At 43.7% G+C, this 18,500-nt stretch overlaps 4 protein-coding genes across 4 annotated transcripts; all 4 read left to right on the forward strand.

Moving 5' to 3' along the window:
* Positions 1 to 3,694: 3,694 nt before the first annotated feature.
* On the forward strand, positions 3,695 to 4,639 carry LOC146616423 (olfactory receptor 10Z1-like). Its single transcript, XM_085374573.1, has one exon. It carries the CDS (start codon positions 3,695 to 3,697, stop codon positions 4,637 to 4,639), a length of 945 nt encoding a protein of 314 aa, XP_085230699.1.
* A 3,049-nt stretch (positions 4,640 to 7,688) lies between these two features.
* On the forward strand, positions 7,689 to 8,633 carry LOC146616424 (olfactory receptor 4B13-like). Its single transcript, XM_085374660.1, has one exon. The coding sequence runs from the start codon at positions 7,689 to 7,691 to the stop codon at positions 8,631 to 8,633; it is 945 nt and encodes a 314-aa protein (XP_085230786.1).
* Positions 8,634 to 12,239: 3,606 nt separating this feature from the next.
* On the forward strand, positions 12,240 to 13,184 carry LOC146616425 (olfactory receptor 4B13-like). Its single transcript, XM_085374807.1, has one exon. The coding sequence runs from the start codon at positions 12,240 to 12,242 to the stop codon at positions 13,182 to 13,184; it is 945 nt and encodes a 314-aa protein (XP_085230933.1).
* Positions 13,185 to 16,790: 3,606 nt separating this feature from the next.
* Positions 16,791 to 17,735, forward strand: LOC146616426 (olfactory receptor 10Z1-like). Its single transcript, XM_085374812.1, has one exon. It carries the CDS (start codon positions 16,791 to 16,793, stop codon positions 17,733 to 17,735), a length of 945 nt encoding a protein of 314 aa, XP_085230938.1.
* The last annotated feature ends 765 nt before the right edge of the window (positions 17,736 to 18,500 follow it).

The following is an 18,500-nucleotide window of genomic DNA, read 5'->3' on the forward strand; positions in this document are numbered from 1 at the left end:
TAAACACGGAGTCGCAGACTCCGGACCATGACAGGACCCCCCCCCTCAAAGGCTGGCTCCAGACAGCCCAACAAAAAACAGCCAGAAAAAACAGAAAACAACCCGACCAGGGCGGGCGGCGGGGGTCCAGGACGGAGGGCTCGGGGCAAAACAAAACAGGAGCACCAGAAGGTCAAAAGACAAAAAGAAAAACAAAAACACGAGTCCAAAACCAAAAGAAAAGCACACCAGAGCACAGGAAAACAGAGTCCAAGACAAAAAGAGTTCAGGGGGCAGACCGTGCGGACGGCAACGGCGGCGACGTGGATACAGTTCGGGAGGCGGGCCGTGCGGACGGCAATGGCGGCGACGACAGCGCTGGTCCGGGGGCCGGCCGTGCGGAAGGCAACGGCGGCCACTCAGGCGATGACGGTCCGGGGGCCGGCCGTGCGGAAGGCAACGGCGGCCACTCAGGCGATGGCGGTCTGTGGGCCGGCCGTGCGGAAGGCAACGGCGGCCACTCAGGCGATGGCGGTCCGGGGGCCGGCCGTGCGGAAGGCAACGGCGGCCACTCAGGCGATGGCGGTCCGGGGGCCGGCCGTGCGGAAGGCAACGGCGGCCACTCAGGCGATGGTGATCCGGACCAGGCGAGGCTGCAGAGGCTGGACCAGGCGAGGATGAAGACTCGGATGAAGCTGGACCAGGCGAGGATGAAGACTCGGATGAAGCTGGACCAGGCGAGGATGAAGACTCGGATGAAGCTGGACCAGGCGAGGATGAAGGCTCTGAGGCTGGACCAGACGAGGCTGAAGGCTCCGAGGCTGGACCAGACGAGGCTGAAGGCTCCGAGGCTGGACCAGACGAGGCTGATGATGATACTGCAGCCGGTGAGGATGATGATGATGCTGCAGCAGGCGAGGATGATGATGAAGCTGCAGCAGGCGAGGATGATGATGAAGCTGCAGCAGGCGAGGATGATGATGAAGCTGCAGCAGGCGAGGATGATGATGAAGCTGCAGCAGGTGGCTGAACAGGCCCTCCAGCCGACGAGGAAGGCTGCTGGACGGGCTCCTCGGGCCCTCCAGCGGACGAGGCATGAGGCTGGACGGGCTCCTCGGGCCCTCCAGCTGACGTGGCATGAGGCTGGACGGGCTTCTCGGGCCCTCCAGCTGAGACAGGTGGCTGAACGGGCTCCTCGGGCCCCCCAGCGGAGACTGGAGACAAAGGCCGGAGCGGTCCCTTGGACCCTCCAGCGGAAACAGGAAACAAAGGCCGGAGCGGTCCCTCGGACCCTCCAGCGGAGACAGGAAACAAAGGCCGGAGCGGTCCCTCGGACCCTCCAGCGGAGACACGAGACGAAGGCCGGAGCGGTCCCTCGGACCCTCCAGCGGAGACACGAGACGAAGGCTGGACGGGCCCCTTGGACCCTCCAGCAGAAGCCATCACAAAGCCAGCAGGCATGGAGTCCTCTGGCAGACACGAAGGCAATGGGTGCTGTGCTGAGCACTGGCCCTGCTCAGACAGCACTGATACGGAATTGTTCTCTGAGGGCTGCTTAATCTTCAGGGGTCCAGAATCAGCTGGGGACTGAGACCTAGCCTCTGGGGAAGCCCTGGAGTGCAGAACGGTGCCTGAAGCAGCTAAAACGCGAGAAACTCCCTGACTGGACCTTAAATTTTCTCCCTGCATGGAGTGAATGAGTGGAACCGGTAATGCTGGAGCCAGAGCTACGGGTAGCGGCGGCACTGGAGCTACTGGGGCCTGCGCTACAGGCGGCACTGGAGCTACTGGGGCCTGCGCTACAGGCGGCACTGGAGCTACTGGGGCCTGCGCTACAGGCGGCACTGGAGCCTGAACTGAAGGTGGCACCGGAGACTGAACTGAAGGTGGCACCGGAGGCTGAACTGAAGGAGGCACCGGAGGCTGAACTGAAGGAGGCACCGGAGACTGAACTGAAGGAGGCACCGGAGACTGAACTGAAGGAGGCACCGGAGACTGAGCTGAAAGTGACACTGGAGACTGAGCTGAAAGTGACACTGGAGACTGAGCTGAAAGTGGCTGTGGGGGAGCTAACTGAGCTGAGAATGGCTGCGGGGGAGCTAACTGAGCTGAGAGAGGCTGGACAGGCGATAAGCAGCTCATGTTGACATCCGCCACACAAGACACAGCCCCTGAATGAACAGTCACAAAGTCTGGAACAGACAGAGTCCTCACTCACCACAGCCGGCGAATTAGAAGTCCGAACGTCCGGCTGTGGGGTGGCGCGCCCGCGGCGCGATCGGCGTTTCCTCCCCGCAGAGGGCTCCGACGGGCCTGGAAAAACCGCATCCGATAGGTGAGGCAGACGCGGCTGCTCCGGGGTGGCTGTAGTTTGTTGCTGCAGGACCCAGTCCGACAGTTCCCGAGCTTGCGCCGCCTCCCGGGCTTCATACAAGTTGGCCAATAAGTCCAAACATTCTCTGACCTGGCGGAGATAGGGATTTCTGTTGAGGATCGCCTCGATACCATTTATCCCAACGATCCTTGCTCTCGTATTCGAGGTGTGGGTTATCCAGTCGACCAGGCGTTGGACTTGCATCAGATCCCTCTCCCCGGGCAAGTCTGCTGGATCCATGTTGTGGCTGGTTCGTACTGTCACGGTTTGCCGGGGCAAGCCGTGTGAATAATAATGGATCCAAACTGCAGGCTGCTGAAGTGGAGGGTGAGTTTATTTGCAACTAAAAGGTACAACAGACAGGGTGGCGAGGAACAGAACGGTGAAAACTCTAAACTGGGAAAACTAAATAAAACACTAACCGGAATACGAACGTGACATGCAGGGAGAATGACCAGAGAATCAACACAGAAGGGTGGAAGGGAAATAACACAGACGAACCAGCAACTACCATGACAGAAGACACAACTTAAATACACCCAGAGAACACAGGGAGATTACACGCAGGTGGGGAACACAGCTGGGAGTGATTATCGTGACGAGACTAGGGAGGCAAACTGAAAACACTCACATAAGACGCAGACCTTCACAATAAAACAGGAAACACATACACGCAATGACATAACACACCAACTAAACACAGACTGGGGGACACAGAACATAGGAACATGAACAGAAGAATACAAACACCCAAGGTAACCAAAACCACAGAATACTAATAGACTAAACATAAACACGGAGTCGCAGACTCCAGACCATGACAAGAATAGAATAGAATAATCCTTTAATTGTCCCACAAGGGGAAATTTGCTTGTAACAGCAGCCAGAAAGACACATATAGAAACAAACAGGACACAGAACAGAAACACACTCATCCCTGCTGGACAACATCTCCCACCCCATGCAGGAGACTGTGACAGCACTGAGCAGCTCCTTCAGTGGCAGGCTGCGGCACACACGGTGTGGGACGGAGAGATTTCGCAGGTCTTTCCTCCTCACTGCTGTCAGACTCCACAACAAAGACTTTAACTGATCAAACACACACATCCACACACACTGAGTGCAATACTCTTTTTCTGACAAAGTTGTATTTTTACTCAGTTGTATAAAGCATTTGCATTCTATTTCTATCCTATTGTATATTTTATTCTATTTATTGTACTGTATATAGTATTTTATTTTATTCTATAATTAATGGGAGGTGAAGAGGGACAGCAGACATTAGTCAGGTACAGACGCAGCAGCTCAGTGCTCTGTTATGTTGTTATTTTAAAAAGGTAGATGTGCCCTCTGATCATGGTTAATCAGTCTAATGAAAGAAGTTTCATTCTGTCAGGATTTAATGAGATAATGAATTTCACAGTACCCCTCTTCTCAGTTACTTTACTGTATTACTGTGTGATTTTGTTCTTCAATATTTCTCTTGTGCTGCTCATTGTCTTGGATGAAAGCCTCCATGAACCTATGTACATTTTACTGAGCAGCTTCTGCATTAATGCACTTTATGGAACCACAGGTTTCTACCCAAAATTCCTTTCAGATTTACTGTCATCTTCTCACAGAATCTCCTATGAAGGGTGCCTTTTACAAGGTTTTGTCATGTATTCATTTGCTTGCTGTGATTTGTCTATTTTAACTGTCATGGCCTTTGACAGGTATATGGCTATATGTCGACCTCTGCACTACCACTCTTTCATGACTAAGAGGAGGCTTTCACAGCTGGTGTGTTTCTCCTGGCTGACACCTTTCTGTGTTTTTGCCATTAATGTCCTGCTTACAGCAAGACTCAAGTTATGTGGTATAAAGATTCAGAGAGCCTTGTGTCTAAACTGGTTAATTGTTCAACTTGCTTGTCCTGAAGCTGACACTTTTTCAAATAACATCAGTGCATATGTGATGATTGTCATTTATCATTTTCATTATGTTTTCATAATTTGGACTTACATATATATTATTAAAACATGTGTGAGGTCCAGAGAGGACAGAGTAATGTTTATGCAGACCTGTGTGGCCCATCTGACTTCTGTGATCATAAATGCCATTGTAATGGCTTTTGATGCGATGTACTTGCGCTTTGGCTCCAGAGATTTACCCCAAAGCCTCCAAAACTTCATCGCTCTTGAATTTCTCATCATCCCTCCAGTTATGAATCCTCTCATGTATGGATTTAAACTCACCAAAATACGAAACAGAATCTTGAGTTTAATTTATTTGAAAGGGAAATGATTTCCATTAAGGTTAGATTTCCTTTTTTAAAATAATTCAAAAATATTCAAAACAGATGCAGAAATATAAATACAAGTCTTTCTGAAGGCACTTGATTCAGAAACATTTAGTCATGTTTGCCTTGTCTAAGGCAAACATATATTTGGACTAGACTAATTTTACTAATATTCTTTGTTATATTTGTCATAATATGACACATATTTGTCACATATGACATATTTGCTCAATCCAGCACGAATGTTAAATGAAAACAACATTTTTTTCATGTTTTTGACTAAGAATTTCATTTTAAAAAGGATTCTGCATGAGTTTTTAAGTACTGTTGTAAAATTCATCTATATACCATTCAGAAATCATCACAAATTGATATTTCATTTCTTTGCCTTGCTGTGTCTTGATGTTCAAGGTATATTAGCTGATATATGTGCAAGTTGATTAAACAGGTTTATTTCAAAGTGTTTTAGGTTTAAAGTAAACAAAATATTGTATGAAATATTCTGTTGTAAAGGGCTGGTTAGTGCAGGCATCCCTGTGTGTTACATCTCAGTTTATCACAAAGGTCAGTTAACAATGCTTAATCTTTCTTTTTTTCAATAAACACGTTACATGTATAAATATAAGGATCAGTGTTATTAGGTTGTATTTTTTCAGTAGTATTTATGTATTTATATAGGGTTTTTTATTATTATTTTGGAAAAATAGTAATAGTAATTGAACTGTTACCTACTTTTATTTGGCTTTTTTTTTTGTTTTTAAATTTATATGTAAATTTCTCTCTGTACATTAATGACACCATAATTCTGAATTTTTAAAATCTGATCAAATATCCCCATTGCTTGACATACTGTAGTATTTACTACTTTAAAAATTAAAGTTTTGTTTAGCATATCAAGCATAAAATTGTGCTGTTGTTTTTTGAAGTTTTTCAATCCCATAGCATAAAAAAAACCCAACAAAAACCAATGCAATAATAGTATTTCAACAGTAACTCCCTTCTCTTCTACTCCTTCCTCGCCTTAACTAGGAAGGAGGCTCTCTCAGCTGGTGTGTTTCTCCTGGCTAACACCTTTCTGCCTTTTCTCCATCAATGTCCTGCTAACATCAAGACTCAAGTTGTGTGATATAAACATTCAGAGAGTCTTGTATCTAAACTGGTTAATAATTAAACTTGCTCGTCCTGATGTTGACACCTTTAGAAAAAACATCAGTGCAAATGTAACACTTATTGTTTATCTGTGTCATTGGCTTTTTAGAATTTGGATTTGGATAAAAGAACTTCAAAATTAAGAGTTTCTTGTTCACCAAATAAAAATAGAGCAAAATAAAATTTCAAAAATGTACATTATTCTCTTGTACATGACAGCAAATGAAGGCCTCATAACATTAACTATAAATGCACTAAGGCAACCAAGTCTCAGTAAAAACATTATTGTTTACTTAAATTTGACCTTTAGACTATCAAAGATCTAAAGACAACTAACACATATTTTACCTTTTAAAAATTTATTATTATTGTTTTTTGTTTTTTACATTTTTTCAGATGTAAACTAAAATGCATTTCCACTTCTGGTTTTAGGTTTAATCCAGGTCATCTTATCGTTTGAACTTAAGGTGTCATAATGCCATATCTCTAACACGTTCCATTAAGATGTAAATTGGTCAATTTATTGTCATTTACAGTAAATAGGTTTTTGTTTCTCAAATAACAGACTCATATTTATATCCTTTTTTCAAGCATAAAATGTTTGAGTCTCAAGAGTGACGTGTTTACTGTGGCTCAAAGTTTAGCCAGTTTTTCGGGTGCCTCTGTAGTCTCGCTCATTGTACACTTATATCACAAGGCTAATTCAGAAAATATAACTGACATGATGTCTATATTTAACAGAATATCAGTTTCACAGTTTGCAAATTAATTCAAAGACAGGGGAAGAAAGAAGTGATTACTTAGTAGGTTATAGATTCATGCTGCTTTAAAACTACCTTCTTTCCACAGAGCTGCTGTTAAAAAATAAAGGCCTGACAGTACTATATATACAGCAAGTGTGTTTTTGTTTATGAGTTGGCACCACACATTGTACAAGGTTCATGTTAGCACAGAATCCTGGGCCCTATGTATAAAAAGTCTCTATATATGTGACACAATGTAATGTGTGGAAGGAAGAGAGGACTCAAACACAGGACTCGCAGGCTGGTGAAGGATGTGGATGATGTTTGTTGTGAAGCCAGGATGAACAGAACATGAGAAGACGGACTGACTATACCAATTGAATAAATGAATGAATGAGTGAGGGAGTGAGTGAGTGAATTAATAAATTAATGGTTGGCTGGCTGACTGGATGGACTGAACTGAAAACCCACATGAGGAATGGACGGAATGACAAGACTGGGAACTGAGGGCTTAAATACACAGTGTGGAGTTGTGATATGATGTGATGACATTAGGTTGCTGCATTATAATGTGAATGTATAATATTGTTGTCAGGCCTCTGTGTAACTGTAGGAGAAAAATAGTTTGATAGAAACAGCATTAGAATAGAATAGAATTATCCTTTAATTGTCCCACAAGGGGAAATTTGGTTGTAACAGCAGCCAGAAAGACACATATAGAAACAAACAGGACACAGAACAGAAACATACACTCATCCCTGCTGGACAACATCTCCCACCCCATGCAGGAGACTGTGACAGCACTGAGCAGCTCCTTCAGTGGCAGGCTGCGGCACACACGGTGTGGGACGGAGAGCTTTCGCAGGTCTTTCCTCCTCACTGCTGTCAGACTCCACAACAAAGACTTTAACTGATCAAACACACACATCCACACACACTGAGTGCAATACTCTTTTTCTGACAAAGTTGTATTTTTACTCAGTTGTATAAAGCATTTGCATTCTATTTCTATCCTATTGTATATTTTATTCTATTTATTGTACTGTATATAGTATTTTATTTTATTCTATAATTAATGGGAGGTGAAGAGGGACAGCAGACATTAGTCAGGTACAGACGCAGCAGCTCAGTGCTCTGTTATGTTGTTATTTTAAAAAGGTAGATGTGCCCTCTGATCATGGATAATCAGTCTAATGAAAGAAGTTTCATTCTGTCAGGATTTAATGAGATAATGAATTTCACAGTACCCCTCTTCTCAGTTACTTTACTGTATTACTGTGTGATTTTGTTCTTCAATATTTCTCTTGTGCTGCTCATTGTCTTGGATGAAAGCCTCCATGAACCTATGTACATTTTACTGAGCAGCTTCTGCATTAATGCACTTTATGGAACCACAGGTTTCTACCCAAAATTCCTTTCAGATTTACTGTCGTCTTCTCACAGAATCTCCTATGAAGGGTGCCTTTTACAAGGTTTTATCATGTATTCATTTGCTTGCTGTGATTTGTCTATTTTAACTGTCATGGCCTTTGACAGGTATCTGGCTATATGTCGACCTCTGCACTACCACTCTTTCATGACTAAGAGGAGGCTTTCACAGCTGGTGTGTTTCTCCTGGCTGACACCTTTCTGTCTTTTTTCCATTAATGTCCTGCTTACAGCAAGACTCAAGTTATGTGGTATAAACATTCAGAGAGCCTTATGTCTAAACTGGTTAATTTTTAAACTTGCTTGTCCTGAAGCTGACACTTTTCCAAATAACATCAGTGCATATGTGATAATTGCCATTTGTTATTTTCATTGGCTTTTCATAATTTGGACTTACATATATATTATTAAAACATGTGTGAGGTCCAGAGAGGACAGAGTAATGTTTATGCAGACCTGTGTGGCCCATCTGACTTCTGTGATCATAAATGCCATTGTAATGGCTGTTGATGTGATGTACTTGCGCTTTGGCTCCAGAGATTTACCCCAAAGCCTCCAAAACTTCATCACTCTTGAATTTCTCATCATCCCTCCAGTTATGAATCCTCTCGTGTATGGATTTAAACTCAGCAAAATACGAAACAGAATCTTGAGTTTAATTTATTTGAAAGGGAAATGATTTCCATTAAGGTTAGATTTCCTTATTTAAAACAATTCAAAAATATTCAAAACAGATGCAGCAATATAAATACAAGTCTTTCTGAAGGCACTTGATTCAGAAACATTTAGTCATGTTTGCCTTGTCTAAGGCAAACATATATTTGGACTAGACTAATTTTACTAATATTCTTTGTTATATTTGTCATAATATGACATAAATTTGTCATGTGTGTCATATTTGCTCAATCCAGCACGAACATTAAATGAAAACAACATTTTTTTCATGTTTTTGACTAAGAATTTCATTTGAAAAGGATTCTGCATGAGTTTTTAAGTACTGTTGTAAAATTCATCTATATACCATTCAGAAATCATCACAAATTGACTTTTCATTTCTTTGCCTTGCTGTGTCTTGATGTTCAAGGTATATTAGCTGATATATGTGCAAGTTGATTAAACAGGTTTATTTCAAAGTGTTTTAGGTTTAAAGTAAACAAAATATTGTATGAAATATTCTGTTGTAAAGGGCTGGTTAGTGCAGGAATCCCTGTGTGTTACATCTCAGTTTATCACAAAGGTCAGTTAACAACGCTTAATGTTTCTTTTTTTTTTTTCCTATAAACACGTTCCATATATAAATATAAGGATCAGTGTTATTAGGTTGTATTTTTTCAGTAGTATTTATGTATTTATATAGGGTTTTTTATTATTATTATTTTGGAAAAATAGTAATTGAACTGTTACCTACTTTTATTTTGCATTTTTTTTGTTTTTAAATTTATATGTAAATTTCTCTCTGTACATTAATTAATGACACCATAATTCTGTACTTTTTGAAATCTGATCATATATCCCCATTGCTTGATATACTGTAGTATTTACTACTTTAAGAATTAAAGTTTTGTTTAGCATATCAAGCATAAAATTGTGCTGTTGTTTTTTGAATTTTTTCAATCCCATAGCATAAAAAAAAACCCCAACAAAAAACAATGCAATAATAGTATTTTAACAGTAACTCCCTTCTCTTCTACTCCTTCCTCGCCTTAACTAGGAAGGAGGCTCTCTCAGCTGGTGTGTTTCTCCAGGCTAACACCTTTCTGCTTTTTCTCCATTAATGTCCTGCTAACATCAAGTTGTGTGATATAAACATTCTGTCACGGCTGTCGAGGCGAGCCATGTGGTATTGACGGGAGAAAGGACCCAAATCGCAGGCAGTAGATGATAATGCTGGTGATGTTATATTTACACAATGGTGAGATGACAAAACAGGCAAGAGGGAAGACAAAACTAAAGACCTAAACTGGGAAAGCTAAATGACAAACCTGAGGGGGTACCAGAATGGGGTGAGAGGCAGAGAGACACTGACGAGGGACAGGACACCGTGGACCACAGAGTAACGCAGAAAGACACGGCGTAACGCAGACGAACCGGCAACAGGCAGGAGAACACACAGGGCTTAAATACACACACCAGTAATCAGGGGATGAGAGACAGAAGGGCAACACAGCTGGGAGAAATCAGAGCTGACGGGACAGAGGAAACGTAAACTGAACACACTCACATCAGACAGAGACCTTCACAATAAGACAGGAAACTCAGACACAGGGAACCAAACAAGACACAGAACTAAACAGACAGATTCGCAAACAGACGGGGTGACACCATAGACAGACAGACCGAATATAACACATAGAACTCGAACAATAATAATCATCATAATAATAAACTAAAAGCGCTGGGTCACCGACCCAGGACCATGACAGTACCCCCCCTCAAGGGCTGGCACCAGACAGCCCAACACAAGAAAACGAAAGAAAAACACAAAAACCGCCCAAAACAGAAAACAACCCGAACAGGGCGGGCAGCGGGGGTCCAGGAAGGAGGGCTCGAAACAAAACACCGAAGCACAAGAAAGTCCCAAAACAAAAGAGGAGTCCAAAAAAGAACAGTTCAGGGGGCCGGTCGTGCGGACGGCAACGGCGGCGACGTGGAAACAGTTCAGGGGGCCGGCCGTGCGGAAGGCAGCGGTGGCGATCCGGGGGCCGGCCGTGCGGAAGGCAGCGGTGGCGACTCAGGCGAAAGGGGTCCAGGGGCCGGCCGTGCGGAAGGCAGCGGAAGGCAGCGGAAGGCAGCGGAAGGCAGCGGCGGCGATTCAGGCGAAGGGGGTCTGGGGGCCGCCCACGACGGAGATGACGCCCGACCAGTGGCCTGGAAGGCGGCCAATAAACCACAGACCCAGACGAGGCTGGACCAGGCGACGCCGAAGGCGAAGACACGGAGGCTGGGCCAGACGAGGATGAAGCAGCTGAAGCGGAGGCTGGGCCAGACGAAGGCGAAGCGGAGGCTGGGCCAGACGAGGATGAAGCAGCTGAAGCGGAGGATGAAGCCGGAGCTGGCGACGCTGACGATGCTCCTCGGGCCCCCCAGCTGACGAGGCAGGAGGCTGGACGGGCTCCTCGGGCCCTCCAGCTGACGAGGCAGGAGGTTGGATGGGCTCCTCGGGCCCTCCAGCTGACGAGGCAGGAGGTTGGATGGGCTCCTCGGGCCCTCCAGCGAGAACAGTCTCAGGACCAGTGGGCACAGGGACCTCTGGCAGGCACAGAAGAGAACCAGCAGGTGCACTGGCCCCTGGCAGGGACAGAACAGAACCAGCAGGTGCACGGGCCCCTGGCAGGCACAGAACAGGACCAGCAGGCGCACGGGCCCCTGGCAGGCACAGAACAGAACCAGCAGGTGCACGGGCCTCTGGCAGGCACAGAACAGAACCAGCAGGTGCACAGGCCCCTGGCAGGGACAGAACAGAACCAGCAGGCACACGGGCCCCTGGCAGGCACAGAACAGGACCAGCAGGCGCATGGGCCTCTGGCAGGCACATAGCAGGCTGCAGCTGCACAGAGCATTGACTCTGCTCAGGCAGCAACAGCCGGGTGCAGTCCTCAGCTGGCTTCTTAACCTCCAGGGGTCCAGAGTCAGCTGGGGGCTGAAACCCAGTGTGGAGTTGTGATATGATGTGATAACATTAGGTGGCTGCATTATAATGTGAATGTATAATATTGTTGTCAGGCCTCTGTGTAACTGTAGGACAAAAATAGTTTGATAGAAACAGCATTAGAATAGAATAATCCTTTAATTGTCCCACAGGGGGAAATTTGGTTGTAACAGCAGCCAGAAAGACACATATAGAAACAAACAGGACACAGAACAGAAACATACACTCATCCCTGCTGGACAACATCTCCCACCCCATGCAGGAGACTGTGACAGCACTGAGCAGCTCCTTCAGTGGCAGGCTGCGGCACACACGGTGTGGGACGGAGAGATTTCGCAGGTCTTTCCTCCTCACTGCTGTCAGACTCCACAACAAAGACTTTAACTGATCAAACACACACATCCACACACACTGAGTGCAATACTCTTTTTCTGACAAAGTTGTATTTTTACTCAGTTGTATAAAGCATTTGCATTCTATTTCTATCCTATTGTATATTTTATTCTATTTATTGTACTGTATATAGTATTTTATTTTATTCTATAATTAATGGGAGGTGAAGAGGGACAGCAGACATTAGTCAGGTACAGACGCAGCAGCTCAGTGCTCTGTTATGTTGTTATTTTAAAAAGGTAGATGTGCCCTCTGATCATGGATAATCAGTCTAATGAAAGAAGTTTTATTCTGTCAGGATTTAATGAGATAATGAATTTCACAGTACCCCTCTTCTCAGTTACTTTACTGTATTACTGTGTGATTTTGTTCTTCAATATTTCTCTTGTGCTGCTCATTGTCTTGGATGAAAGCCTCCACGAACCTATGTACATTTTCCTGAGTAGCCTTTGCATTAATGCCCTTTATGGAACCACAGGTTTCTACCCAAAATTCCTTTCAGATTTACTGTCGTCTTCTCACAGAATCTCCTATGAAGGGTGCCTTTTACAAGCTTTTATCATGTATTCATTTGTGTGCTGTAATTTGTCTATTTTAACTGTCATGGCCTTTGACAGGTATATGGCTATATGTCGACCTCTGCACTACCACTCTTTCATGACTAAGAGGAGGCTTTCACAGCTGGTGTGTTTCTCCTGGCTGACACCTTTCTGTCTTTTTTCCATTAATGTCCTGCTTACAGCAAGACTCAAGTTATGTGGTATAAACATTCAGAGAGCCTTATGTCTAAACTGGTTAATTTTTAAACTTGCTTGTCCTGAAGCTGACACTTTTCCAAATAACATCAGTGCATATGTGATAATTGCCATTTGTTATTTTCATTGGCTTTTCATAATTTGGACTTACATATATATTATTAAAACATGTGTGAGGTCCAGAGAGGACAGAGTAATGTTTATGCAGACCTGTGTGGCCCATCTGACTTCTGTGATCATAAATGCCATTGTAATGGCTGTTGATGTGATGTACTTGCGCTTTGGCTCCAGAGATTTACCCCAAAGCCTCCAAAACTTCATCACTCTTGAATTTCTCATCATCCCTCCAGTTATGAATCCTCTCGTGTATGGATTTAAACTCAGCAAAATACGAAACAGAATCTTGAGTTTAATTTATTTGAAAGGGAAATGATTTCCATTAAGGTTAGATTTCCTTATTTAAAACAATTCAAAAATATTCAAAACAGATGCAGCAATATAAATACAAGTCTTTCTGAAGGCACTTGATTCAGAAACATTTAGTCATGTTTGCCTTGTCTAAGGCAAACATATATTTGGACTAGACTAATTTTACTAATATTCTTTGTTATATTTGTCATAATATGACATAAATTTGTCATGTGTGTCATATTTGCTCAATCCAGCACGAACATTAAATGAAAACAACATTTTTTTCATGTTTTTGACTAAGAATTTCATTTGAAAAGGATTCTGCATGAGTTTTTAAGTACTGTTGTAAAATTCATCTATATACCATTCAGAAATCATCACAAATTGACTTTTCATTTCTTTGCCTTGCTGTGTCTTGATGTTCAAGGTATATTAGCTGATATATGTGCAAGTTGATTAAACAGGTTTATTTCAAAGTGTTTTAGGTTTAAAGTAAACAAAATATTGTATGAAATATTCTGTTGTAAAGGGCTGGTTAGTGCAGGAATCCCTGTGTGTTACATGTCAGTTTATCACAAAGGTCAGTTAACAACGCTTAATGTTTCTTTTTTTTTTTTCCTATAAACACGTTCCATATATAAATATAAGGATCAGTGTTATTAGGTTGTATTTTTTCAGTAGTATTTATGTATTTATATAGGGTTTTTTATTATTATTATTTTGGAAAAATAGTAATTGAACTGTTACCTACTTTTATTTTGCATTTTTTTTGTTTTTAAATTTATATGTAAATTTCTCTCTGTACATTAATTAATGACACCATAATTCTGTACTTTTTGAAATCTGATCATATATCCCCATTGCTTGATATACTGTAGTATTTACTACTTTAAGAATTAAAGTTTTGTTTAGCATATCAAGCATAAAATTGTGCTGTTGTTTTTTGAATTTTTTCAATCCCATAGCATAAAAAAAAACCCCAACAAAAAACAATGCAATAATAGTATTTTAACAGTAACTCCCTTCTCTTCTACTCCTTCCTCGCCTTAACTAGGAAGGAGGCTCTCTCAGCTGGTGTGTTTCTCCAGGCTAACACCTTTCTGCTTTTTCTCCATTAATGTCCTGCTAACATCAAGTTGTGTGATATAAACATTCTGTCACGGCTGTCGAGGCGAGCCATGTGGTATTGACGGGAGAAAGGACCCAAATCGCAGGCAGTAGATGATAATGCTGGTGATGTTATATTTACACAATGGTGAGATGACAAAACAGGCAAGAGGGAAGACAAAACTAAAGACCTAAACTGGGAAAGCTAAATGACAAACCTGAGGGGGTACCAGAATGGGGTGAGAGGCAGAGAGACACTGACGAGGGACAGGACACCGTGGACCACAGAGTAACGCAGAAAGACACGGCGTAACGCAGACGAACCGGCAACAGGCAGGAGAACACACAGGGCTTAAATACACACACCAGTAATCAGGGGATGAGAGACAGAAGGGCAACACAGCTGGGAGAAATCAGAGCTGACGGGACAGAGGAAACGTAAACTGAACACACTCACATCAGACAGAGACCTTCACAATAAGACAGGAAACTCAGACACAGGGAACCAAACAAGACACAGAACTAAACAGACAGATTCGCAAACAGACGGGGTGACACCATAGACAGACAGACCGAATATAACACATAGAACTCGAACAATAATAATCATCATAATAATAAACTAAAAGCGCTGGGTCACCGACCCAGGACCATGACAGTACCCCCCCTCAAGGGCTGGCACCAGACAGCCCAACACAAGAAAACGAAAGAAAAACACAAAAACCGCCCAAAACAGAAAACAACCCGAACAGGGCGGGCAGCGGGGGTCCAGGAAGGAGGGCTCGAAACAAAACACCGAAGCACAAGAAAGTCCCAAAACAAAAGAGGAGTCCAAAAAAGAACAGTTCAGGGGGCCGGTCGTGCGGACGGCAACGGCGGCGACGTGGAAACAGTTCAGGGGGCCGGCCGTGCGGAAGGCAGCGGTGGCGATCCGGGGGCCGGCCGTGCGGAAGGCAGCGGTGGCGACTCAGGCGAAAGGGGTCCAGGGGCCGGCCGTGCGGAAGGCAGCGGAAGGCAGCGGAAGGCAGCGGAAGGCAGCGGCGGCGATTCAGGCGAAGGGGGTCTGGGGGCCGCCCACGACGGAGATGACGCCCGACCAGTGGCCTGGAAGGCGGCCAATAAACCACAGACCCAGACGAGGCTGGACCAGGCGACGCCGAAGGCGAAGACACGGAGGCTGGGCCAGACGAGGATGAAGCAGCTGAAGCGGAGGCTGGGCCAGACGAAGGCGAAGCGGAGGCTGGGCCAGACGAGGATGAAGCAGCTGAAGCGGAGGATGAAGCCGGAGCTGGCGACGCTGACGATGCTCCTCGGGCCCCCCAGCTGACGAGGCAGGAGGCTGGACGGGCTCCTCGGGCCCTCCAGCTGACGAGGCAGGAGGTTGGATGGGCTCCTCGGGCCCTCCAGCTGACGAGGCAGGAGGTTGGATGGGCTCCTCGGGCCCTCCAGCGAGAACAGTCTCAGGACCAGTGGGCACAGGGACCTCTGGCAGGCACAGAAGAGAACCAGCAGGTGCACTGGCCCCTGGCAGGGACAGAACAGAACCAGCAGGTGCACGGGCCCCTGGCAGGCACAGAACAGGACCAGCAGGCGCACGGGCCCCTGGCAGGCACAGAACAGAACCAGCAGGTGCACGGGCCTCTGGCAGGCACAGAACAGAACCAGCAGGTGCACAGGCCCCTGGCAGGGACAGAACAGAACCAGCAGGCACACGGGCCCCTGGCAGGCACAGAACAGGACCAGCAGGCGCATGGGCCTCTGGCAGGCACATAGCAGGCTGCAGCTGCACAGAGCATTGACTCTGCTCAGGCAGCAACAGCCGGGTGCAGTCCTCAGCTGGCTTCTTAACCTCCAGGGGTCCAGAGTCAGCTGGGGGCTGAAACCCAGTGTGGAGTTGTGATATGATGTGATAACATTAGGTGGCTGCATTATAATGTGAATGTATAATATTGTTGTCAGGCCTCTGTGTAACTGTAGGACAAAAATAGTTTGATAGAAACAGCATTAGAATAGAATAATCCTTTAATTGTCCCACAGGGGGAAATTTGCTTGTAACAGCAGCCAGAAAGACACATATAGAAACAAACAGGACACAGAACAGAAACATACACTCATCCCTGCTGGACAACATCTCCCACCCCATGCAGGAGACTGTGACAGCACTGAGCAGCTCCTTCAGTGGCAGGCTGCGGCACACACGGTGTGGGACGGAGAGATTTCGCAGGTCTTTCCTCCTCACTGCTGTCAGACTCCACAACAAAGACTTTAACTGATCAAACACACACATCCACACACACTGAGTGCAATACTCTTTTTCTGACAAAGTTGTATTTTTACTCAGTTGTATAAAGCATTTGCATTCTATTTCTATCCTATTGTATATTTTATTCTATTTATTGTACTGTATATAGTATTTTATTTTATTCTATAATTAATGGGAGGTGAAGAGGGACAGCAGACATTAGTCAGGTACAGACGCAGCAGCTCAGTGCTCTGTTATGTTGTTATTTTAAAAAGGTAGATGTGCCCTCTGATCATGGATAATCAGTCTAATGAAAGAAGTTTTATTCTGTCAGGATTTAATGAGATAATGAATTTCACAGTACCCCTCTTCTCAGTTACTTTACTGTATTACTGTGTGATTTTGTTCTTCAATATTTCTCTTGTGCTGCTCATTGTCTTGGATGAAAGCCTCCACGAACCTATGTACATTTTCCTGAGTAGCCTTTGCATTAATGCCCTTTATGGAACCACAGGTTTCTACCCAAAATTCCTTTCAGATTTACTGTCGTCTTCTCACAGAATCTCCTATGAAGGGTGCCTTTTACAAGCTTTTATCATGTATTCATTTGTGTGCTGTAATTTGTCTATTTTAACTGTCATGGCCTTTGACAGGTATATGGCTATATGTCGACCTCTGCACTACCACTCTTTCATGACTAAGAGGAGGCTTTCACAGCTGGTGTGTTTCTCCTGGCTGACACCTTTCTGCATTTTTGCCATCAATGTCCTGCTTACAGCAAGACTCAAGTTATGTGGTATAAAGATTCAGAGAGTCTTATGTCTAAACTGGTTAATTGTTAAACTTGCTTGTCCTGAAGCTGACACTTTTTCAAATAACATAAGTGCATATGTGATACTTGTCGTTTATCTGTCTCATTGGCTTTTCATAATTTGGACTTACATATATCTTATTAAAACATGTGTGAGGTCCAGAGAGGACAGAGTAAAGTTTACGCAGACCTGTGTGCCCCATCTGACTTCTGTGATCATAAATTTCACTTTAATAGCTTTTGATTGGATGTACTTGCGCTTTGTCTCCAGAGATTTACCCCAAAGCCTCCAAAACTTCATCACTCTTGAATTTGTCATCATCCGTCCAGTTATGTATCCTCTCATGTATGGATTTAATCTCACCAAAATACGAAACAGAATCTCGAGTTTAATTTATTTGAAAGGGAAATGATTTGAATTCAAAAATATTCAAAACAGATGCAGCAATATAAATACAAGTCTTTCTGAAGGCACTTGATTCAGAAACATTTAGTCATGTTTGCCTTGTCTAAGGCAAACATATATTTGGACTAGACTAATTTTACTAATATTCTTTGTTATATTTGTCATAATATGACATAAATTTGTCATGTGTGTCATATTTGCTCAATCCAGCACGAACATTAAATGAAAACAACATTTTTTTCATGTTTTTGACTAAGAATTTCATTTGAAAAGGATTCTGCATGAGTTTTTAAGTACTGTTGTAAAATTCATCTATATACCATTCAGAAATCATCACAAATTGACATTTCATTTCTTTGCCTTGCTGTGTCTTGATGTTCAAGGTATATTAGCTGATATATGTGCAAGTTGATTAAACAGGTTTATTTCAAAGTGTTTTAGGTTTAAAGTAAACAAAATATTGTATGAAATATTCTGTTGTAAAGGGCTGGTTAGTGCAGGCATCCCTGTGTGTTACATCTCAGTTTATCACAAAGGTCAGTTAACAATGCTTAATCTTTCTTTTTTTTCAATAAACACGTTACATGTATAAATATAAGGATCAGTGTTATTAGGCTGTATTTTTTCAGTAGTATTTATTTATTTATATAGTGTTTTTTTTATTATTATTTTGGAAAAATAGTAATAGTAATTGAACTGTTACCTACTTTTATTTGGCTTTTTTTTTTGTTTCTAAATTTATATGTATATTTCTCTCTGTACATTAATTAAT

Source organism: Diplotaxodon limnothrissa, linkage group LG16, assembly GCF_057381915.1.
Source record: "Diplotaxodon limnothrissa isolate DT_005_m linkage group LG16, D_limnothrissa_male_GT1.1, whole genome shotgun sequence".
Classification (NCBI taxonomy): Eukaryota; Metazoa; Chordata; class Actinopteri; order Cichliformes; family Cichlidae; genus Diplotaxodon; species Diplotaxodon limnothrissa.

Excerpts from the sequence above, each read along its gene's own strand:
- LOC146616423 (XM_085374573.1), top strand. The coding sequence starts at position 3,695 with ATGTGCCCTCTGATCATGGTTAATCAGTCTAATGAAAGAAGTTTCATT.
- LOC146616424 (XM_085374660.1), top strand. The coding sequence starts at position 7,689 with ATGTGCCCTCTGATCATGGATAATCAGTCTAATGAAAGAAGTTTCATT.
- LOC146616425 (XM_085374807.1), top strand. The coding sequence starts at position 12,240 with ATGTGCCCTCTGATCATGGATAATCAGTCTAATGAAAGAAGTTTTATT.
- LOC146616426 (XM_085374812.1), top strand. The coding sequence starts at position 16,791 with ATGTGCCCTCTGATCATGGATAATCAGTCTAATGAAAGAAGTTTTATT.